General features: G+C 38.6%; 1 protein-coding gene across 1 annotated transcript in view; it reads right to left on the bottom strand.

Annotated features, from left to right (window-relative positions):
- Positions 1-4,834: 4,834 nt before the first annotated feature.
- The window catches only part of LOC133252390 (polypeptide N-acetylgalactosaminyltransferase-like 6), a 166,757-nt gene continuing 145,446 nt past the window's right edge, over positions 4,835-26,145 (bottom strand). Inside the window, exon 3 of the mRNA XM_061424935.1 lies at positions 4,835-5,052. Within this exon, the coding sequence (XP_061280919.1) occupies positions 4,836-5,052 (217 nt within the window). The 3' untranslated portion in view covers position 4,835. The remainder of the gene's footprint in view (positions 5,053-26,145) is intronic.

Raw genomic sequence — 26,145 nt, 5'->3', positions numbered from 1 at the left:
GGGGAAGAGTAAACTGGATTTCATTAAGGTTGCTAATTTTGCTAAGAGAGGAAGGATGGTTTCAAGCTTCTGCTTTTCTTTCTAACTAGAATATGGAGAATGATAGGTGTTTGTGAATCTCAAACACTGAGTTCCCTTCTTTTTCTGTCCAGGAAGTTTGAAACAAGCAGGCACCAGAGTGTCTGTGAGTGTGTGTGTGCACGCGCACACGCGTGCATGCACACATGTGTGCGTAACTATGTATGTGTGTCTGTGCACAATATCCAGGCACAGCAGCGCCCCACCCCTGCCCCCCACCTGTGTTAAGGGAAGTATGTCAGCAACTCTCCTGCGAGTTCCCTTGGTTTGAACTTGAATTCATCTAAGCGCACCAAGTTTAGAGAATTGTCAGGTTCAAATATGCCCCGTCTCTGAGGCTAAGCTGCAGCTTAGTTCACACATTTCAACATTTTCCATGTAGATGCCGCAAAGGTTGCCTGGAATTTGGAGATAAGCCTAGGATTAGTCCTGCTTTAAAGTCCTCATGAAGCCTTGTTAGAGGCCTCAAGTTAAGTTGTTAAATGTATTTCTGAGGGCTTACTAGGAAAAAAAAAAAAATGCTAACTTTGGTGAGCTTCAGACAGCAAAAACTGTGTTGGCTTTGAAATTTTACCTGCAGGCCTACACCTTCCTGTTTTTATAAACAGCAGGCTTACATTCTGAGGCTAAAACAATACTCTGTTTACCAAGCCCACAGCAGAAAATATCTAAACCAAGAAGTGCTCACATGTTCCTTTTTTTTTTTTTTAAAGCATTTTGATAACTAAGTCAACTGGATAAATCCAAGCTGATTTTTAAAAATCACTTTGCAATATTTATAACAATTCTATAATTTGAAAATACTTTATCATTTTTCTCTATTGCTATGAAACCAGTTTTAAAGAATTCACAATCAGAATGATTCTGGAACTATAAATTCCAAGGGATATTACAGTCATGCTATTAACATGGCTACCGTGTTGGCTCTGTTTTTTCAAATGTAGCTGTTCTATTGACCTGGAAGACATAAAATAGAAAGCAGTAATGTTTGATTAAGTCTTACCAAAATATTATCACCCATAGCTAAAGGACATTAGAGAATCAGAAGAGCTGTAGGGCAAAGGTGTTAAAATGCATACTAAACAAACCTGGAGCTAGAATGTATTTCTGAAAATAAACATGAAGTGTAATGTTTCAGAAATAATTTCTTGAAGGAGAACAAAACATCCCCTATATTTTCTTGTACTTTATAATTTGTCTAGAATACTTGATTTTTAAAGAATTGATGGGGAAAAAAACCTTCTGATTTCTGAGTTATACCAAAAAAATCATAAAGTATAATAGCTTTTAAAAATATGGATATAAATCATATCTAACTAATAAACAGGGAAAACTTCTTTGTCTTTGAGGCCCTGTAAATATGAGATGGCTGGGGATATTTTCCTCCTCTTCTAATAGTAAAAACAGTCCTGAATGAGTTTTGATGAACATTAAGGTCACAGACATAATTTAGGAAGATAATATGCTCTATTTATCCTCTTTGTGTTGAAATTCTAAAATTTATATTTTTTTCTTCAATATGTGTAAAACTACCTGCTTATTGGTAAAACTTTTTTTTTTTTTAATGTTAATGCAGTACTAATTTTTCTACCATGTTATAAATGACTACAGTTTGCCTTCATATGCCTTCTATGAAGGTAGGACTCTGATTGCACCTGGGGATGGTGGGGGGACAGATAGATGTGTGGGTGGACGGATGGACAGACAGACAGAATGATTGATTGATTCAATCTCGGAAAAATGACTTGATTAAATTGAGAGGATCGCCTCACAAAAGTATGGAGAATGTTGATGCTGTTTTTCAGGACAGTATTTGTTGAGGAGTAGCCAGAAACTGAAAACAGTTGCTCTTCCATGGAGCACAGTTCCTTATCAGCCAAGGAGGTCTCCATCACAGCCTCCCTGGATAGCTTAGATAACTAAGTGTCATTTATCCACATTTGTTAAAGAAATTTGAGACACCAAGAGGTTCATTTACCCAAAATCATACAGTTCATTGTCAGCATGAGGATTCTAACCTGTGTTTATTATGTTGATTTTCTAGATTTCCCACAATTCAGAAAGTGACAGTGATGCTTTTAAACACCAATATTTTATCAGATGAGATTCTGTAATGGGAAACAAAAATTTGAAAGGAAGGTTTCTCCTATTGCATACACCAGGGATGGCCACAAACCCTAACATTCTACCAGATGGGATTCTGTAATCTGAAACAACAATTTGAAAGGAAGGTCTGTCCTATTTCATGACCTTTAGAATTATGATATAATATAAAATATTATTAAGGTATTTTTATCATGTCTTTCAAAGTTTACTCCTACACATATCATCAGACTTGTGAAATGAAAAGCAATATTTCCTAAAACTTCCCCTTTTGAAAGTTTAATGATTATAAAATAATACTTTCCACTTGATCACTCCCAGAAATAGAATAACTAAAGGAAAGATGTACGAAAGCATTAAAATAGTTGTTAGGGGAAGCACACTGACTGAAACCTCCAGGCACCACAGTAACCATTTACATGAGTTATTTTACAATAGGAGGTCTTGGTAAGGAACATGGAACTAAAAAGCCACCACCAACCAGAAGAGTTAGGGAAAGGTTAAAGAGAGACCCCGCATGTCTGACCACCTCCCAGAATCCTTCTTGCTGGCATCCATCTTGGCCGAACAACGCATTGCACCACCGGGAAGGACTCTGAGTCAGAATGATTGGCTAAAGACAACCTGGAAACTAATCCAATCACCATAAAGCCCAAGGCTGCAAGCCACTGTGGCAGAGCAGTTCTATTTAAGCTATTGCTTCCCCTCACACACCCCCTAGCCCCTGGGCGCCCTTTCCCAATAAAATCTCTTGCTTTACCAGCACATGTGTTCCTCAGACTATTTATTTCCGAGTGTTAGACAAGAGCCCAGTTTCAGACCCTGGAAGGGGTCCCGCTTTCTGCAACATAATGATTCTCCTTAAAAATGTCTGCTAGGAAAGTCAAAATCACCACCATACTCCCAGCTAATACTATTTGTGTTGTTTCACTTCATGAAAAGCAATGACATTGACCATTCTGAACACACTTCCTTTCCAGGAACATGCTATGTAGAAGGGATTGTCCATTAGAGTCGCTACTACACAGAGATTCAAAAATCAAGACCACTCTTTTCTCCCTCTTCAAGGAGGGAGAAAGCACCTTTCTCTTTGGAAAGCACCTTTGAGAAATATTCAGCAAAAAAATTCTCTACAAACCACGATCTACTGCTAGTGAGTGTCTCCTCTCTATTACCCTCAGGTCAAAATTCTGTTTTTGGACACACTTTACCAAGACAAAGCTAATTATGTAGAAAATTCTCTACAGATACACTATCTTATTTCTCTTGGTACCAGTCAACCAAAAAATACCATTTATTTGGTGATGTACCTACCATCCCAGATCTTTACTCCCTTTTTCATTCTTTTATTTAAAAGCAAAGTTTTAGCTTTAACACATGAAATGTGCATTTTTACCCTGAGGTAATAATGACCACTTTGAAACAAGTAGCCTCAATTAAAATTAAAAAAAAAGACGCTTCTGTGTTATTTAAATTAATTTTAATGAGTGCATTTAATTTTAAGTACTTCTTAGATACTTATTTAACACGTATTTACCTAAGAAATGCAAGGCAAAAGGTACTTTGAAATCAACCTGAATTACCAAGTTGGTAGTTTAGTATTTAACAGAACAACAGACAACTTTCTTTTGTCACATAAACTTCAACACATACAAATAGACCACGAATCCTGAATCAGTATTTGAAGTGAATCATTGCAGACAAAAATATTACAGAAACCTCAAAGCTAACACACCAAGTGGTTTTACTTTTATAGAATTTTTAAGTACTACGAAGAATAGTTTTCTGTGTGCAAATGAAATTTCCCAAACTGCAATTAATTCATAGAAACTCAAGATGCATTCTCTTGTAAGACGTAGGAAAAATAAACTTGTTTACTGCCATTCTTAAACACACACAGTATAGTTAAACCAAACTCCTTCATACAAAGAAACAGAAGGTAGATGAATATCTTTAGAAAAAGTTTCTGCCTATCAGCCAAGATAGAAAGATTTTACTTATCCTGTAATATTAACAATTCCTGTATTTAAAGCAAATATGATTTATCAAATCCTAAACTCAAGAAACTTTCTATAATCATATTCCCCTGACTTACGAACCAAATTGTGTTCATCAGAATAGTAAAAAACAGTAAAACGATGCTAAATTTTCTAATACTCTGCACTCTGGGCCTTTATGCTGTTATTGTTCAGATACAATAAAATAGCTAAAATCGCCAAGTCAAAATATTTCTTTGTGTTACTTACCATTTCCAGTATTTATGAAATAACAGAAGCACAGCCTGGAGAAACCATCTTGCTAGTAAACAACAGAGCAGATCTTTTTCAGAAATGGAAACAGGTTTTACGGTTCTACTGGAATATATCACCATTCATATGTACTCACCATATTTCACAGTGTTTTTTTCTAAAGCTGAAGATAGAACTTAAGATATTCTGCCAACACCTATCTAATTCACAACAGAAATGCAATGTAAATTTCTTACAGATACCCCAAATGATGCCAATAACTTATCCATTTCATTTTGCATTTGGCCAACATTTTACAAAATCACAACAGCACAGCATAGACAAAACTTCATAATCACCTTTCAGATAGAATCAGCAAGAAGCCATTGTAATAATCCTCTGCCTTATTTTAAAAGCCTGTAACAATTATGCAGGTGATAACAGAATCACATAAAATGGTATCAATAGTGACTTACCTCTATCACTGAAGTCATCAACCAGGATGATTTCTGCGATCAGACTCTCTGGGGTTCGGTTGATGATGCTGTGTATGGTCCGGAGGAGGGAAGTCCAGCCTTCGTTATGGAATGGGATAATGATGCTGGTGTTCGGCAGCCTTTCCAGGTACATCTTGTGCTTACAGCTGGAGTTGAAAGAGGAGGGCAAGGCTATGTTAGATGCAAAACGGTAGTACATTTTATATTGTCATTGACTCACTGTGTTATCAGACAACAGTGAAAATTAGACTTTGCCCTGGTGTGCTGCGATTCATGGGGTCACAAAGAGTCGGACAAGACTGAGCAACTGATCTGATCTGATCTGAACGATTTCCCAGCCATAGCTTCTACATCATTATAGCTACTCTACCCATTTTGGGGATTTATTAATGATTCCCTTTCACATCCACTCTCTTTTTTGTTTTTCTGAATGTGTCAATTTCACATTTATTCAGTTACAGATAATGTGTCTTGACTCAACAAGGTTAAATAATAAGAAGCTCTGTTGGACTATAAAACCAGATGAATAGTTTATTCCAGTGATTCTGAGTTGATTTTGCCATAATTTCCTCAGCCCTCCTTTGTATATTGACTTCATGTGTGCTTTTCTATACCAGTGGCTCAAAAAGAAGGTAAGAATTGCACTGAAATGTCATGGTATTCTTAATATATATTTTCTCTATTGCAATCTAATAGTAATGAGGACAAATTTTATGTATTAACATCATTTCCATTGAGCAAGTGGTTAATGTTTGGGTGGATTTCTGGGAAGTTTTGGAAGTTTAACTTCTGTAATATTTATGCCCAAATAATCAGTTAAAGTTGGGTTATGTCTCCATGGCTGGCAGTGTTTAAGGCTCTAGGGGAGAAAAGAGACTTAAAGTGAAAGAAGTGAAAATTTAATCTTAAATAATCACATACTGATGCAACCTCATGGTGAGATTCGAATCATGACACTATGACCTTCCTTATGAGAACTATACAGATCTCATATTTCTGTTATCACTGTGAAGTAATCTGAGATGCCAAATAGGAAGTAGGTCTTAACTCTGGGCATAGTTGCAAGCAATTTAGTATATGTCATGGCTATACTTTCAATATTCTTGATTTATTTAAGTAATTTATAAATAGGGCAGAAAACTGGGTCTCAAATCTCATTTAATTTTTAGTTTAGCATTGGTCATATTTGCCCAAGCTTTATGAAGGATAATGAATTCACTTGTTGGTGAAGCATTTGAGTTACTTTAAAAATAATACAGAGTGAAATTTTAATCAATTATCAAAATTCAGTGATTTTCCTTATATGGACTACCTGAAGACAAAAGGGAGAGCAAAAATCTGGAAACAGACACAGTTTCTGCTTAAAAGCAAGAACATCTAATAATTTGTCTTTTGCCAGAAATGGCTACTGTTTAATTTATGAGAAAACAAAACAAAGTATAAATTTTGAAGCATGCATAGATTCTACCAGTATGCATAGAAACATACCAGAATATTCAAGACATTACCTACAATATGTTTTTAGTCAATTACTTCAATACTTTATTTTACTATGATCTCACTAGGATAACTTAAATATCACTGTGGATATAAAATAGATCTTGTCTTACAGCTTCAGATAATAGAATATTAGTATAATGTAATTATGGAGAAGGCAATGGAACCCCACTCCAGTACTCTTGCCTGGAAAAACCATGGACGGAGAAACCTGGTGGGCTGTAGTCCATGGGGTTGCTAAGACTCGGACATGACTGAGCGATTTCACTTTCACTTTTCACTTTCATGCATTGGAGAAGGAAATGGCAATCCACTCCAGTGTTCTTGCCTGGAGAATCCCAGGGACAGGGGAGTCTGGTGGGCTGCCATCTATAGGGTCATACAGAGTCGGACACGACTGAAGTGACACAGCAGCAGCATAATGCAATTAAAGAAAAAAATTAATTATCCTGGAAGTTATAGTAAATGACATATTTTAGGCAAATAATTTAAATATAAAATGTAGACATTTCTTTCTATTTTGTCACTTTATTATTACTTTATTTGATCTCAGATTTTTTAAATTGTAAAAATATTTATAAAAATGGTAGATTTCGATGTTTTCAAATACAATTGAGAGAACTAGAAAAAAAACCATCAAATTGATACCATGAAATGGGCATAAAAGCCCTATAAAAGACATGCTCTTTAAAGAACCAGGGCTTCCCTGGTGGCTCAGTAGTAAAGAATCCGCCTGCAATGCAGGAGACCCATGTTCGATCTCTGGGTCAGGAAGATAACCCTGGAGGAGGGAATGGCAATCCATTTCAGTATTCTGACCAGGAGAACTCTATGGATAGAGAAGCCTGGCAGGTTAAAGTTCATGGGGTCACAGTCAAACAGGACTGAGTGACTTTCACAAAGGAACATATTCCTTTAGGGATAACATAAAATTATTTTAAAGAGCAATATATGAAACATATGTGTCAGTGATTTCCAAGAGCATAGTGAGATGGGTGCTTTCACATATAATGAACAAAGATGGAAAAGAGTGCTAAAGGAATTCAGTGCATCTTGTCATAATTACAGAGTTACCCATTCAACAAAGCCAGAGACCTGAGACAAAGGTGTTTTCCTATATCAACATTCAGTTCAGTTCAGTTCAGTCACTCAGTCATGCCCTACTCTTTGTGACCCCATGGACTGCAGGATGCCAGGCTCCCCTGTCCATCACCAACTCCAGGACCTCACTCAAAATCATGTCCATTAAGTCAGTGATGCCATCCAACCATCTCATACTCTGTCATCCCCTTCTCCTCCTGCCTTCAATCTTGCCCAGTATCAGGGTCTTTTCCAGTAAGTCAGTACTTCACATCAGGTGGCCAACGAATTGGAGCTCCATTTGAATACAGAGTTCCAAAGAATAGCAAGGAGAGATAAAAAAGCCTTCCTCTGCAATCAATGCAAAGAAATAGAAGAAAACAATAGAATGGGGAAGACAAGAGATCTCTTCAAGAAAATTAGAGATGCCAAGGGAACATTTCATGCAAAGATGGGCTCAATAAAGGACAGAAATGGTAGGGACCTAACAGAAGCAGAAGATATTAAGAAGAGGTGGCAAGAATACACAGAAGAACTGTACAAAAGAGATCTTCACGACCCAGATAATCATGATGGTGTGATCACTCACACTCACCTAGAGCCAGGCATCCTGGAATGTGAAGTCAAGTGGGCCTTAGGAAACATCACTATGAACAAAGCTAGTGGAGGTGATGGAATTCCAGTTGAGCTATTTCAAATCCTGAAAGATGATGCTGTGAAAGTGCTGCACTCAATATGCCAGCAAATTTGGAAAACTCAGCAGTGGCCACAGGCCTGGGAAAGGTCAGTTTTCATTCCAATCCCAAAGAAAGGCAATGCCAAAGAATGCTCAAACTATTGCACAATTGCACTCATCTCACATGCTAGTAAAGTAATGCTCAAAATTCTCCAAGCCAGGCTTCAGCAATACATGAACCATGAACTTCCATATGTTCAAGCTGGTTTTAGAAAAGGCAGAGGAACCAGAGATCAAATTGCCAACATCCTCTGGATCATTGAAAAAGCAAGAGAGTTCCAGAAAAACATCTATTTCTGCTTTATTGACTATTCCAAAGCCTTTGATTGTGTGGATCACAATAAACTGCAAAAATTTTGAAAGAGATGGAAATACCAGACCACCTGACCTGTCTCTTGAGAAATCTGTATGCAGGTCAGGATGCAACAGTTAGAGCTGGACATGGAACAACAGACTGGTTCCAAATAGGAAAAGAAGTATGTCAAGGCTGTATGTATATTGTCACCCTGCTTATTTAACCTATATGAAGAGTACATCATGAAAAATGCTGGGCTGGAAGAAGCACAAGCTGGAATCAAGATTGCCAGAAGAAATATCAATAACCACAAATATGCAGATGACACCACCCTTATGGTAGAAAGTTAAGAAGAACTAAAGAGCCTCTTGATGAAAGTGAAAGAGGAGAGTGAAAAAGTTGGCTTAAAGCTCAACATTCAGAAAATGAAGATCATGGCATCCAGTCCCATCACTTCATGCAAATAAATTGGGAAACAGTGGAAACAGTGGCTGAATTTATTTTTCTGGGCTCCAAAATCACTGCAGATGGTGACTGCAGCCATGAAATTAAAAGACACTTACTCCTTGGAAGGAAAGTTATGACCAACTTAGACAGCATGTTAAAAAGCAGAGACATTACTTTGTCAACAAACATCCATATAGTCAAGGCTATTGTTTTTCCAGTAGTCATGTATGGATGTGACAGTTGGACTGTGAAGAAAGCTGAACACCAAAGAATTGATGCTTTTGAACTGTGGTGTTGGAGAAGACTCTTGAGAGTCTCTTGGACTTCAAGGAGATCCAACCTGTCCATCCTAAAGGAGATCAGTCCTGTGTGTTCATTGGAAGGACTGATGTTTAAGCTGAAACTCCAATACTTTTGCCACCTGATGTGAAGAGCTGACTCATTTGAAAAGACCCTGATGCTGGGAAAGATTGAGGGCAGGAGGAGAAGGGGACAAAACAGGATGAGATGGTTGGATGGCATCACTGACTCAATGGACATGGGTTTGGGTGGACTCTGGGAGTTGGTGATAAACAGGGAGGCCTAGCGTGCTGTGGTTCATGGGGTCACAAAGAGTCAGACACGACTGAGTGACTGAACTCAACTGAACTGAACTTCAGTATCAGTCCTTCCAATGAATATTCAGGATTGATTTCTTTTACGATTGATTGGTTGGATCTCCTTGCAGTCCAAGGGACTCTCCCAAGTCTTATCCAACACCTCAGTTCAAGAGCATCAACTCTTTGGCGCTCACCTTTTTTTATGGTCCAACTGTCATATGCATACATGACTACTGGAAAAACCATAGCTTTAACTATACAGGCCTTTGTTGGTAAAGTAATGTCTCTGTTTTTTTTTTTTTAATATGCCCTCTATGTTGGTCATAGCTTTTCTTCCAAGGAGCAAGTGTCTTTAATTTAATGGCTCCAATCACCATCTGCTGTGATTTTGGAGCCCCAGAAAATAAAATCTGTCACTGTTTCCATTGTCTCCCCATCTATTTGCCATGAAGTGATGGGATGGGATGCCATGATCTTAGTTTTTTGAATGTTGATTTTGTATTATCCTGAATATTGATATTCAGGATATCAATATATAAAAACATCAAATATCAATATATCAAAACATCATACCTAACAATGCTCTGGGAATGTAACTGATATTCCCAAGAGGAAAATTATTCTTTTAACATTTAGAGGAGATATTGTACACATTGCTTGCTTGTTTTTTAAATAAAAACTGTATTCAGACCAATACACTATAGCAGGGTTCCCAACCCCTGGGCTATGGATCAGTTCATGTTAGGAACCAGGCTGCACAGCAGGAGATGAGCAGTGGGCAAGTGAAGCTTCTTTTGTATTTATGGCTTCTCCCTAATGTTTGCATGACCTTCTGAGCTCTACCTCCTCTCAGATCAGCAATGGCATTAGATTCTCATAGGAGCATGGACCCTACTGTTCCTGAATCATCCCAAAACTATCTCCCTGATCTCATCCATGGAAAAATTGTCTTCCACGAGACTAATCTCTGGTGTCAAAAAGGTTGGGGACCGCAAAGCAATCAATAGGCTTTGGGATTTAAATATATGTTTAACAGCTATATATAATCCATTAAGAAAAATAGGCAGACTTGTGAGGATGGAAGACTGATCATGGGCAAAAAAGCCTTTTCTCATAAAAATATTTTAAGTAATTTCTATATAAGGGATGTGAAAGTATCTTTCTGTTCATTTGTGTGTTCAGTTCACAATGATTTGCTATTGGCTTACTCTTAGCCAGGATGCAAAGTGGAGATAAAACAAAGAATGAATCGCAGTTTCTGACTTTAAGATATTTATGTTATAATAGGAGATACAGATTGGTAAAAGGCAAAGATTTAAAGGGGAATTGATATGCAGACGTTTCAAGCATTTGAGAGTGGGGCCCCTGAATCAATTCATAAAGTAACTTCAATGCAAGTGAGAGTTAAAAGGGGCCTGCAAAAGACCAACTTGAGATATATTTAGGAAAATAATTGACATGACTTAGTAACTGTCTAGGAGAAACAGTTATGGAGGACCCCCACGTTTTGGACATAGGCAACTGATGTATGAAATACAGATGGAGGTAAGAACACAGTGCGTGAGGGACATTTGAGGGCTCCAAGATTTGAGGGTAAAGATGAATTCAATTTTGACCACATGAAGTTTGAAGTGTCTAAATGATATGGAGTTGAACATGAAAACAGATCCTTTGCTCCCTGTCCTGCTTGCTCATTTCTGTTCTCTTCCAGCCTTTAAAGACCCTAATTCTTTCAATTCTAGTATATGAGAGACAGCAAAAGAGACACAGATGTAAAGAACAGACTGTTGGACTCTGTGGGAGAAGGCGAGGGTGGGATGATTTGAGAGAATAGCATTGAAACATGTATATTATCCTATGTGAAATAGAACGTCAGTCCAGGTTCAATGTGAGACAGGGTGCTCAGGGCTGGTGCACTGGGATGACCCTGAGGGATGGGATGGGGAGGGAGGTGGGAGGGAGGGTCAGGATGGGGAACACATGTACATCCAGGGCTGATTCATGTCAATGTATGGCAAAGATCACCACAATATTGTAAAATAACTAGCCTCCAATTAAAATAATTAAAAAAGACCCTAATTCTAGGAATGAGATTAACTCAGCAACTCAACCTAACTCCTGACTTACGCTCTCCTGAATGCACACTATGCCTTGTCTAACCTGCTGATTCTTTTCCTAGAGAAAAAGAGGTAAGGATGAAGAATAAACTAGCTAAAAAATGACTAGCTCTCTACCCCAGCAGCCCCTTTAGCAACCCAGCAGGCAGATCACGCAGGCAAGATAACATCAGAAGAGATGTTCACGCAATGGAGAATGATCAGAACCCAACATCCTGCTCTGATAAATTCACTGAGATTCTTTCCCATTTCCCCCTTTAAAACTGGTCGTGGCCAAGCAGAATCTTCAGAGTTGGTCTCTGGACAAATCCACCTTCTCCTCAGATTGTTGGCTTTTCTGATTAAAGCATATTTCCTGTCTATTCACACTTGCCTCTCAAATGACCGGCTTTTGAGCAACTGAACCTGAGTTCAGTAACAAACACAGGAGTAATATATGACATACACAATTAGCTGTCTATGTATGTACATGTGTGTGTATGTGTATCTATCCATCATCTATGTGTCTGCTACCTATCATCTATATATTATATAACTATTTATCATCTATCATCCATGCATCTATCCATCTATCCATCCATCCATTCATCTATCATCCCTCTATCTATCCATTTATCTAACATCCATCCATCTATCTATCCATCTATTTATCATCTATCTATCTATCTATAGTTCAAATAAAGATCTGATTTACTGGAAGCACAAGTTGATGAGTAACAGCTCCAGGACTGATGCCAGAGCATCAACACTGTCTCTATACCATCACCATCCTAGAACTTGCCAAGTTGGCCTTACCATAAGTACCAGCAGACAGTCAACCGAGTGCTTTCTCTCATCTCTGATAAAAGGCAAATCAAAAGTTCAGAGGCAAATTGGTTCCCCAGTCAATGAAGCTGGGGAAAAAGCAGGTCTCTAATGAAGCATCTCTGAGGTGTTTTCTGTATCATTGCCATGGTTTTCCAGCAAGATGGAGCCTCAGGTGCCCACAGGGATAAGCATCAGGATGGGGATCTTTGACTGGCTGATTTCCCTTCCCTGTCTTACCTCTTCACCCTCCTTGCCCAGGTATACTCTGTGATTGTCTCTTTAAAACTACTGCAGTCAAATTGTGTCTGAGAGTCTACTTTAGGGGAAACCAAGCTGAAACAATCAGCCTGCCAATGCAGGAGACACAGAAGACTTGGGGTTGATCCCTGGGTCAGGAACATCCCCTGGAGGAGGAAATGGAAACTCACTCTAGTATTCTTGTCTGGAGAATTCCACGGACAGAGGAGCCTGGCAGGCTACAGTCCATGGGGTCACAAAGAGTTGGACATGACTGAGCATACACCCACATTACATTAAAAATAGCCTTAATCTAATAAGTAGACTATAAGTAACAAAGTTACCTTCTTTACATAGATGCCTGTAATTTTTTTCAATGAGACTAAACTCACTCATTATAAGTATTCCTCAAATATTGAAAAATCACATTTTATACATTAGAGTATTGAGGTTTAAATGTGGCTTTGCCACTTGTGTGAAAATGGGTCAGTTATTTAACTTCTATAAGACTAGTTTTCTCATGTGTAACAATATAGAAGCCAAAAATGATAAGTTATTCATAATTTGTGAAAGAGAATTAAATTAGATAATCCATACAAAGCACTCAGTACAGTATTATATTTGATTATAGCTTTTTAAAATTACATGTTGCTGTTATTGTTGCTTTAAAATTTTTTTTTTTTTTTGATGAGGAATTGAATTTGTTCTCATATTGCTTCTTTTTCGTGTTTTGGTTGTTTGGCCATGAGGAATGTGGGATCTTAGTTCCCGGCCAGATATCGAACCCACATCCCCTACATCGGAAGGTGAAGTCTCAACCACTGGATCATCAGGAAAGTCTGTCGTTGCCTTAACAGTTGTCATTTTACTGTCAAGTCTTCTGTGAAAGATGCTAGGAAACAAGGAGAGACACGAACTGCGTGAGAGGAAGTGAGAGACACATGATACAAAGATGAATAAATTACAGTTTCCTCCCTTAAGGATTCACAGACCAGTGGACAGATACATTAAATGATTAGACTCAAATGAGACAAGGGGCATAACAGACGGCACAGAGGCACTGAAGAGCCTGCAGGAAGTATGACCAACTTTATCTGAAAGAACTAGGGATGTCTTTATAGATGAGTCTGTATGTGGAAAACAAGTCATGGAGGATCTTGAAAGTGATTCTAAGAAATCTGGACATTAGCCTGCAGTCAATATGAAGTATTTCTCATACTGTTAATGATGGGGAAGACAGGATAATGTTTATAATTCCTCTGACATCTGGGTAAATGATGCATCGAGACAGCAAAGATGAAAGGAAGAAAGTTTAGAGATTGAAATAGCTTGGGCAAAAATAATGAGGGTGCTGATCTGATTTTTACTCTAAGGAAAGCCAGCCTGTTTGTGGTGGTGCCTGAACTGATTAAATTATATTTAGTCATCCCAGCATTTAAGCTACTCCAAAGGAAATTGAATTCACTCTCAAAGTCAGCCATTGCATTGGCCAAGCTATTGTTCAGATCACCGCTTCTCATTATTACTAGAAATATTGAAGCATATCCAGAATTTTATTAAGAATCTGCAACCTGTGTATTTTAGATTTAACTTCAAGTCAAGCTGGGAATGGGAATTTTGTGAACTAAGAAGACAATGTGGTAATATGGAACTGTGATGAAGAAATAAGTAAAATGAAGTCAGACACAATTTATATGTTTATGGATAGGTAGCAAATTTATGAAAAGAAAATAGGGATAGTTTAAAACTGTTGTATTAAGTGTATAGGACTACGGGTGAAAATGCATGTTGTTATTGCATTTCATAGTATGTATTATTTTAAAATAAGCCTTTTCATAAAATTAACTTGGAGAGTAATAATGGTTCAGAAATGAGGACATCTCTTCAAGTAATACTTTATCTAAGTGAATGGAAAAACAAATCTTTAAATTTAAATGTACCAAAGAGACAAAAGAAATAAATTCTTAAGCTACTTGTGAGAAACAACAAATCTTAAAGGCATTTAAAATAAAAACCAGTCGGTAAACATCCTGCTAAACCATTCACAATAATGAAAATAAAACTGAATAGAATATTTCTCACACTCTTCTGTTTCCACAAACAGAGCATATATGTTTTCTGAAATTCACTATTGACATTTAATAACAGGGTGATTTAAAGATATATTTAGTTTAACAATATTCTTTATTATAAACATACTTAACCACCATTCTTTTATAATTACATTAATTTATCTTTGCAATTTCACTGGTTTCACAAAAGGTGGTTCTTTCACAAATAGGAATAAGCCAATTAAAAAAAAATTAGAGATATGTGATTTAAGTACCTGACTTATTTGTGATTTTTTTTTTTTGTCTGAAAGAGATATTTTACTGTTCATTCAGCAATATAAACCTTTATACTTTGTTTAGGTAAACTTGCATTTAAGATTCTCAAAGCCTTCATATTTTCCTTACCATCATCTAAACACACTTTCTCATGCCTAGGGCTGATTACATAATATTTTGGAGACGCCATTCTATCACTGGCTTTTTAAGACATCTTTATATTAATCCAATCCATTAAATTATATAAATACTGTAATATTTTAAAGTGAGGTAGGCAATTACTGCATTAGATCAAACATTTTTGTGAGATATGTAATCTATTATCCACAAATACTTCTGGAAGTAAGCCATTTAATAATATGTATAAAGAAATACCTATGACAAAAATTTATGACAAATTATCATTTGAATACAGACTCTAAGAAGGCCTGGACCACTGAACCCCTGGGCTGTCTGAACCACTAGATTACACTAGTAGGGGAAGGAAAGAAGTAGACGTTGTGCCCCTATATCTAATATTTCTTTATTAGTTTTGTATATTTTAATAAAAACAGAGAGCTTTGCAACTTCCAGCTAATATTATTTCTGGCTAAGATTATCACTGGGATTTCTCCTTTTAACCAAGATGGGGTAACATGGTGGGGGGTGGGGGGCTTCCCAGATGGCTCAGTGGTAAAGAATCCACCTGACAACGCAGGAGACACAGGAGACCAGGGTTTCATCCATGAGTCTGGAAGATCCCCTGGAAGAGTAAATGGCAACCCACTCCAGTATTGCTGCTTGGGAAATTCCACGTACAAAGGAAACCTGGTGGGCTACAGTCCATGGGGTCATAAACAGTTGGAAATGACTGAGTACAAGCACAGTGGAGTAACATAGCATACCTATTCTTCCACTTGACCACCTGAACAACCATATGAAAATATGAAACAATGGTTTTCAAGACATGGGCAAAAAAATATAGAAATTCTTCAGAGAGGAAGCAAACATGTCCCTCTGCTTATACACCAGAGTGAAATTCTAGGCAATGCTGAAGTTAGGAGAAACTCAGGTATACCCAGGTGATTTCCTTAAATGGTAGAGATGAAGCCAACAATCTAGAGTTATCAAAGTATGTAAGAGTTTGCAGGAAAGAACGGTATAGAAAGAAAACCTAGGCAGTCTACAGTGTTCCCTTGAATCTTCAGCAGAGAAGAAGATTCTTCACTGGTCACGTATGGATGTGAGAGTTGGACTGTGAAGAAGGCTGAGCACCGAAGAATTGATGCTTTTGAACTGTGGTGTTTGAGAAGACTCTTGAGAGTCCGTTGGACTGCATGGAGATCCAACCAGTCCATTCTGAAGGAGATCAGCCCTGGGATTTCTTTGGAAGGAATGATGCTAAAGCTGAAACTCCAGTACTTTGGCCACTTCATGCGAAGAGTGGACTCATTGGAAAAGACTCTGATGCTGGGAGGGATTGGGGGCAGGAGGAGAAGGGGACGACAGAGGATGAGATGGCTGGATGGCATCACTGACTCGATGGATGTGAGTCTGAGTGAACTCCGGGAGTTGGTGATGGACAGGGAGGCCTGGCATGCTGCGATTCATAGGGTCTCAAAGAGTCAGACATGACTGAGTGACTGAACTGAACTGACTGATACTAATAAGTTTCATTATCATTCCATTTGAAATACTTTTTAATTTCTATGATTCTACATTTGACCTGTGGGTTATTCATAAATGTATTATTTGATTTCTAAATATTTGCAACTCTTCTGCATATATTATTTTTTATTGTTTTTAATTTAGTTTGATGTGAGGACATTCAGGATTAATTCAATCTATTGAAATTTATTAAGAGTTGTTTATGCATAGTGTAGATCTAGTTGGATAAACATTCCATGTGCAACTGAAAAAAAATTATTATACAATTATTGAATGTTGGATTCAAAAAGTGTAAGTAAATTAAGTCAGTTAATTGATTTTATACAAACACACATATCTCTCAAGTGAAACATGTAACACTTGGGACATTTTTCATGTAATGCTAAATGTGCTATTAGTAATGATAGTAATAAAGAGGCAAGCAGTTATACTTAGGGTTTCCTTTAGGGCCCACATTCTATATGGTTAAGATTTTATTCTGTTTTGTAACGGTAGTGAAAATTCTCTGAAATGGAAATAAAGAGTGTGTCTACCCAGTTGTAGTCAGTTTCACTAGGATCAGTCGATTTCACTACTTCTATGTGAGAGGGAAACCACTGCATAATGCTGCAGATTGTTTGACCTCATGCTCTGTCATGTCCCGCTCTTTGTTAACACATGGACTGTAGCCCATCAGGCTCCTCTGCCCATGGGCTTCTCCAGGCAAGAATACTGGAGTGGGTAGCCACTTCAAATGCAATTTTGTTGTGTTGTAGGTTTTTTGTACCGTTAGACCACCTTTGGATATATATATATACAAATGCCAGTTTTCAGCACCTTGGACACACCCTGAATTAAAAAATTCATTACCTCACTCTATCAAAAACCTGTAAAATGTCTTTACTGATAGATAACAATTAAGACAATTTTGTGAAGTCTGTTTTAAACAGATTTCCTAAACAAGATTATCAAAATAGCTAAGTGTATCGTTGCTAGTAAACTACAATTTTTTTTTTTAATTTTATCAAAGGAACCATTCATGTTCAGAAAGGAGAGAGAGCCTCTTTATTTTCTTTGAGCTTTTTGCCACTGTATAATTTCTTGCAAAGCCATTTTGTTTCAGCTAAATTTCTCTCATCCTCATTCTCAATTGCTACAGAATAAAATGTCAACTGGCATCTGGCTACTGACAAGCAGACCATATAGCATATTTGTATAAGTCATTTTCAAGCAACCAATTTACATAGTAATTGTTTTAATGTCAGCTTATTCAATTTTCAATGGCTGGCTTTAGTCACACTGTTTTTCTTTTCTAATCTTGCCATGCCAGTTGGGTTTGATAAAGCAGTGATAACTGGTAATTTATTTGCCTTTGGCAGGCCTGGAAAATTAGATTGGATTGTTGAATATATGTGTATTTGAAGGTACAGGAGGGTAATCACTGTTTATTAATTTATTTGGGAACTTTTAAAAAATTTATTTTTTTATTGAAGGATAATTACATTACAGAATTTTGTTGTTTTCTGTCAAACATCAACATGAATCAGCCATAAGGAACTTATTTTACAAATTAATAATTTATATGGTACTATGATTACTACTTTAATATAATATGATGTCTTATGTCTGTACTAAGGAATAAAAAGAGTTTGTTCATGTAGCCGTGTGTTTACTGTAGCTCTGAGGCAGAAACATAGTGACCACAGAAGGGAGAGCGACAGTGGAGGGCAGAGAGGGGCAGAAACCAACAGGGAGTCTGGTAAGTATTTTAGACAGAAGGGAGGATTAATGATCAGCCCTGGTTTTCAAGGCTCACTCTGGCTCACTCTGTTGAATGTATTGGACAGGAACAATAGAGAGTGTGTGAGGTCTAGATATGAGGTTATCCTAGGATTTCACTTCTGAGATGAGGGGCTTCCCTGGTGGTCTAGTGGTCAAGACTTGGCCTTCCAATGCAAGGAGTGAAGGTTTGATCCCTGGCCAGGGAACTAAGATCCCACAGCAAAAAATCAAAACATAAAACATAAGCAATATTGTAACAAATTCAGTAAAGACTTTAAAAATGGTCTCTACTTTAAAAAAAAAAAAAAAAAAGGAGAGAGATAGATATGATGGTGGATGTAGCTGAGTCCCAGGGAAGGGATGCCTTCTAGACTTTGGCTCTGTATTTTAGAGATGGAATTAACAGGCTTTGGTGGATGAGGTTGGCAAAGAGAGTAAATAAAATAATGAAACTGAGGGCCAGTACAGAGCATCATTGGGCTGTAACATCCAGTCATCATGGAGCATCAGTGAACTGTAACAGCTAGTCATCAGATAATGAGGATTTGTTTGCAGAAGAGACAGAAAGGCACTGGGAGGAAATGTCACCATGTTTCCTTTCCAAGAAACAGACACAAAAATGCTGAAAAATGTGAGGACGGCCCAACTGTCAAACTGCGCTGGAATGTTTCACAAGACAAAGTGTAAAAATATTGGGTTTTGGCAACATGGAAGGCAATAGTGACTTTGGCAAGAAAAATGTGGATGGGATTCTAGTGTCTGGAGTCAAATTAAGAGTCCGAAGAGTGGGTGGAAGCTGAGGAAATCAATATCTATTAGAAGCTGGGGTGGACTGCTGGAGGGAAATACTAGTTAAAGTGATTTTACAGATATGGAAGTAGAGATGTTTTTATCATATGATTAAACTTAAGCCAGAATAATGGACAAAATATTTTTCAACATTAAAACTAAACTCTCCCCTTCTGCATAGAATAAAAGCAATTCTTTCCACAGTAGGAGTTCCAGAGTTTTAAAGGAATTTTATCAGAAAACAAATGTTTATATTACTGAAAGAGTTAAACTTCACACATACACACATACAATTGGTACTTATCACAACACACCGGTTATAGAACATTAGGGATAAAGACTTATTACACTGATTCAGATGATAAGGTCTAATGGAGTAATCAGTTGCTTGATTTGGTAAAAACTACTCCAGTGTTCTTGCCTGGAGAGTCCCAGGGACAGGGAGCCTGGTGGGCTGCCGTTTATGGGGTCGCACAGAGTCGGACACGACTAAAGCGACTTAGCATAGCATAGCATACGAGTAAAGTCACTCCAGTACTCTTGCCTGGAAAATCCCATGGATGGAGGAGCCTCGTAGGCTGCAGTCATGGGGCCGCTAAGAGTCTGACATGACTGAGCAACTTCACTTTCACTTTTCACTTTCATGCATTGGAGAAGGAAATGGCAACCCACTCCAGTGTTCTTGCCTGGAGAATACCAGGGATGGGGCAGCCTGGTGGGCTGCCGTCTATGGGGTCTCACAGAGTCGGACACGACTGAAGCACCTTAGCAGCAGCAGGAGTAAAGTACTGGAGAAGGAAATGGCAACCCGCTCCAGTGTTCTTGCCTGGAGAATCCCAGGGACGGGGAAGCCTGGTGGGCTGCTCTCTGTGGGGTCGCACAGAGTCAGACACGACTGAAGCGACTTAGCAGCAGGAGCAGGAGTAAATTACATTATTTGACTAGGAGAAAACTGAAGTGATTTATTATTTTTTTCAAAGAGATTTACTGAGATATATTTCACATAACATCCAATTCATTTGTTGCATCAGGTAAAGTGTACAACTCATGGATTTTTACTTTATTTACAGATATGTGTAACCATTATCACAACAGATTTTAGAATATATTCATCAACTTGAAAACAAGTCTCATGGAAGTTCCTTAAAAAAATAAAAACAAAAACACTGTTTAATTCAGTGATTCTATTACTGGGCATATACCCCGAGAAAACCATAATTCAAAAAGACACATGTAGCCCACTGTTCACAGCTGCATTATTTACAATAGCCAGGACATAGAAGCAACCTAAATGGCCAACCACAGATGAATAGATAAAGAAGATGTGCTACATGTATACAATGGAATGTTAGCAAAAGGAATAAAATTAGGTCATTTGTAGAGATGCGAATGGACCTAGAATCTGTCATGCAGAGTGAAGTAAGTAAAAAAATAAAAGAGAAAAAGATCATTAACACACATATATATAGACTCTTGAAAAATGGGGCAGATAAACCTATTTCTAGGACAGGAATGGAGAGGCAAATGTAGAAAATGTATCTAATGGACTTGTGGACACTGTGGCAGAAGGGGCAGGTGGAATGAATTGGGAGAGTAGGATTGTCATACAGACACTACGATGAGTAAAACAGATGGCTACTGGGAAGCTTCTGTAGAGCACAGGGAGCTCCGCTCAGTGCTCTGTGATGACAGAGGGCTGGGATGGGGGAAGGGTACTGGGGAGGTCCAAGAGGGAGGGGACACATGTATACATAAAGCTGATTCACTTCATTGTACAGCAGAAACTCATACAACATTGTAAAGCAATTATACTCCAATTAAAAAAAAATCTCATAGCCTTAGTTATAACTACCCTGATTTTTGTCCACTCATAGCCCTAGAGAACCACTATTTACACATTCTGTTTCTCAGATTTTTCTATTGTGGACATTCATGCAGACAGAAGCATATATTATATGGATTTTTTTTCACTTAGCATACTGTTTTCAAGGTTAACCAAGTGAAGTAAAGTCACTCAGTCATGTCCGACTCTTTGTGACCCCATGGACTGTAGTCACCCAGACTCCTCTGTCCATGGGATTCTCCAGGCAAGAATACTGGAGTGGGTTGCCATTTCCTTCTCCAGGAGATCTTCCTGTCCCAGGGATTTAACCCAGGTCTCCTGCATTGCAGGCAGACACTTTACCATCTGAGCCACCAGGGAAGTCCAAAGATGTAGCATTTATAAGTATTCTGTTCCTTTTTATGACTGAATCATCTTCCATGATACCACTTCAGTTCAGTTCAGTTCATTTCAATTCAGTTGCTCAGTCATGTCCAGCTCTTTGCAACCCCATGGACTGCAGCACTGTGCAGCTTCCCTGTTCATTACCAACTCCTGGAGCTTGTTCACACTCATATCCATCGAGTCAGTGATGCCACCCAACCATCTCATCCTCTGTTGTCCTCTTTTCCTCCTTCAATCTTGTCCTCTTTTCCTCCTGCCTTCAATCATTGGTCTTTTCCAATGATTCAGTTCTTCCCATCTGGTGGCCAAAGAATTGGAGCTTCAGCTTTAGCATCAGTCCTTTCAATGAATATTCAGGACTGATTTCATTTAGGATGGACTGGTGCATCTCCTTGTAATCCAAGGGACTCTCAAAAGTCTTCTCCAGCACCACAGTTCGAAAGCATCAATTCTTCGGCACTCAGCTTTCTTTATAGTCCAACTCTCTCATCTGTACATAACTACTGGAAAAACCATAGCTTTGACTAGACAGACTTTTGTTGGCAAAGTAACTGCTTTTTAGTATGCTGTCTAAATTGGTCATAGTTTTTCTTCCAAGGAGCAAGTGTCTTTTAATTTCATGGCTGCCGTCACCACCTGCAGGATTTTAGAGCCCCCCAAAATAAAGTCTGTCAGTGTTTCCATTGTTTCCCCATCTATTTGCCATGAAGTGATGGGACCGGATAGCTTACCTGATAGCTCAGTTTCTAAAGAATCTGCCTGTGATGCAGGAGTCCCCAGTTCAATTTTTGGGTTGAGAAGATCCCCTGGAGAAGGGATAGGCTACCCACTCCAGTATTCTTGGGCTTCCCTTGTGGCTCAGCTGGTAAAGAATCTGCCTACAATGCAGGAGACCTGGGTTCAATCCCTGGGTTGGGAAGATCCCCTGGAGAATGGAAAGGCTACCCACTCCAGTATTCTTGCCTAGAGAATTCCATGGACTATATAGTCCATGGGGTCCCAAAGAATTGTACATGACAGAGATGCCATGATCTTAGTTTTTCTGAATGTTAAGTTTTAAGCCAACTTTTTTCACTCTCCTCTTTCACTTTCATCAAGAGACTCTTTAGTTATTCTTTGCTTTCTGCCACAAGGGTGATGTCATCTTCGTATCGAGGTTACTACTGATAGCCTCTCCCTTCTCCAAAGGATCTTCATAACCCAGGGATCGAAAACAGGTCTCCTCCATTACAGGCAGATTCTTTACCAGCTGAGCCACAAGGAAAGTCCATGATATGACTTACCATGTTTTACTTAACCAGTGACTTACTGATAAACACCTGGGTTGTTGCCACCTTTTGACTATTATGAATAATGCTTCTATAAACATTCATATGTGACTTCTGTGTAGACATGTTTTCATTTCCCTTTGGTGTATTCTTGATGGTAGAATTTCTGGGTCATATGGTAACTGTGCTTAATTGTTAGAGGAACTGCAAGCATATTTTCTAATGCACTCACACTACTTTACATTCCCACTGTTAGCGTACAAGGGTTCTACTTTCTCCACATCATCACCAACATTTATTATTTGACTTCTTAGGTGGCGCTAGTGGTAAAGAATCTGCCTGCCATTGCAGGAAACACAAAAGACTCGGGTTTGATCCCTGGGTCAAGAAGATTCTTTGGAGGAGGAAATGACAACCCATACCACTCTTCTTGCCTGGAGAATCCCATGGACAGAGAGCCTGGAGGCTAGTCTATGTGGTCACAGAGTGTTGCACATGACATTGAGCAACAAGCACACACAGTGGCTGTGAAGTAGTAACTCATTTTTGTTTGGATACGTATTTCCCAGATGACTGGGCTTCCCTGTGGCTCAGACAATAAAGAATCCACCTGCAGTGCAGGAGACCTGGGTTCGATCCCTGGGTTGGGAAGATCCCCTGGAGAAGGGAATGACAACACACTTCAGTACTCTTGCCTGGAGAGTTCCAAGGACACAGGAGCCTGAGGGTTACAGTCCATGGGGTCACAAAGAGTTGGACACAACTGATCAACTAACACTTTCTTCTTTTTTTTCCTAGATGACTAAGGGCATTGAGCATTTTTCATGGATGTATTGGCTGTTTCCATATCTTCCATGAAGAAATGAGTATTCAGATCATATGCCTATAGTTTAACTGGGTCATTGGTCTTTTTATTATTAAATTATACGTTTTTATATATTCTAGATACAAATTTCTTATCAGACACACAATTTGCAAATATTTCCCCACTACTGTGGGTTGTCATTGTGCATTCTTGACGGTGTCCTTTAAAGCATAAAAGTTTGATGCATTAATTTTGACAAAGGCCAATTTACCTATTTCTTTTGTTCCTTATGCTTTTGGCATGATGCACAAGAACACGCTCAGTCATTCAGCTGTGTCGGACTCTTTGCAACCCCATGGTCTGTAGCCCACCAGCCTCCTCTATCCATGTGATTTCACAGGCAAGAATACTGGAGAGGAGTGCTATTTCCTCCTCCTGGGGATCTTCCTGACCCTGAGATTGAACCCCTCTCTTGTGTCTCCTGCATTGCAGGTGGATTCTTTACCCTAATCTGAGCCATCAGAAAAGCCTTTATCAAATCATAGGTCATGATGATTTACTTCTGTGTTTTCTTCTGAGGTCATTGATACGTTTTATGCTCACCTTCTGTGGTAGTTGGTAAAGAATCTGCCTGCAAAGAGGGAGACCTGGGTTCATTCCCTGGATTGTAAAGATCCCTGGAGAAGGGAAAGGCTACCACTCCAGTATTCTGGCCTGGAGAATTCCATGGACTGTATAGTCCATGGGATCACAAAGAGTAGGACAGGACTAAGTGATTTTCACTTTCACTTTCTTTTTTTTGTGGTCTGAGTTAAGGGTCCAACATCTTTCTTTTACATGTGGTCTCCTGGTTGTCCAAGTACCATTTGTTTAGAAGATTATTTGTTCCACATTGAACGGCTTTGGCACCCTTGTCAAAAAATCAATTTGTCCAGGACATATGGAACTATTTCTGGACTCTCAATTATATTCTATTCATCTATATATCTATCCACATACTACACTGTATTGATTACTGTTGACATGCAATAAATTTGAAATCAGGAATTGTGTGTTATCCCATTTGTTTGCTGTTCTTCAGGATTGTCCTGGCTATGCTGGGTCCCTTGCAATTTCACATGAATTTTAGAATCAGCTTGTCAACTTCTAAAGAGAAGTCATCTGGGATTTGTATGAGAATTTCTCTCAATCTATAGCTCAGCTTTGAGTGTCCTGCTGAGTTAATATTAACTCTTCTGATTCACAAATATGGGATGCTTCTTCATCTCTTCCCTTTCATTCCACAATGTTTTGTAGTTTTCAAAGTATACGTTTCACATCTCGTTGTTCAGTTAATTCCTAAATATTTTATTCATTTTGATTTTATGGGGAATTGCTTTCTTTAAAGCTATGATCAGATTATTCACTGCAAGTGTATAAAAATAAAATGATTTTCATATATTGGTGTTATACCTGAGTACCTTGCTGACATTGCTTATTTGTTCTCTTAGCTTTCTCAGTGGATTCCCTATGGTTTTCTATATAACATTATGTCATCTGCCAATAGAGAAGTTGTAACTCTTCTTTTCTAATTTGCATCACTTTCCCTCTTTTTCTTGCCCAACTGTCTCAACTATAATCTATAGTACAGTGTTAAGTAGAAGCAGTGAGCCCAAATATTCATTTCACCTCATCATCTCAGGAGCAATGTATCCAGTCTTTCATCACTAACACTGATGCTGGCTTTTTAAAAATGGCCGATTATTCTACATTTCTTAAATAAATAAGCTGAATTATTAATCACTACCTCTTATCTCATTAAGTGAGATAAGAGTGATTAAGTGAGTGGAAATATAATAGTGTTAGTCACCCAGTCATGTCTGACTCTTTGCAACCCCCATGGACTGTAGCCCACAAGGACCCTCTGTCTATGGAATTCTCCAGGCAACAATACTGGAATGGGTTGTCATTTCCTTCTCCAGAAGATCTTCCTTACCCAGGGATTGAACCTGGGTCTCCAGAACTACAGGCATATTCTTTACTGTCTGAGGCACCAGGGAAGCCTGGAAACATAATAAAGAGGGAACAAATTTAGAATTCCTATAGTAAGATTAATCTTACTAAATCAGATCAGATCAGATCAGATCAGTCGCTCAGTCGTGTCCGACTCTTTGTGACCCCATGAATCTCAGCACGCCAGGCCTCCCTGTCCATCACCAACTCTCGGAGTTCACTCAGACTCATGTCCATCGAGTCAGTGATGCCATCCAGCCATCTCATCCTCTGTCATCCCCTTCTCCTCTTGCCCCCAATCCCTCCCAGCATCAGAGTCTTTTCCAGTGAGTCAACTCTTCGCATGAGGTGGCCAAAGTACTGGAGTTTCAGCTTTAGCATCATTGCTTCCAAAGAAATCCCAGGGCTGATCTCCTTCAGAATGGACTGGTTGGATCTCCTTGCAGTCTAAGGGACTTGCAAGAGTCTTCTCCAACACCACAGTTCAAAAGCATCAATTCTTCGGTGCTCAGCCTTCTTCACAGTCCAACTCTCGCATCCATACATGACCACAGGAAAAACCATAGGCTTGACTAGACAAACCTTTGTTGGCAAAGTAATGTCTTTGC

Source organism: Bos javanicus, chromosome 8, assembly GCF_032452875.1.
Source record: "Bos javanicus breed banteng chromosome 8, ARS-OSU_banteng_1.0, whole genome shotgun sequence".
Classification (NCBI taxonomy): Eukaryota; Metazoa; Chordata; class Mammalia; order Artiodactyla; family Bovidae; genus Bos; species Bos javanicus.
Note: the sequence above shows the minus strand (reverse complement) of the source record. Positions and strands in the feature narration are given on the sequence as shown.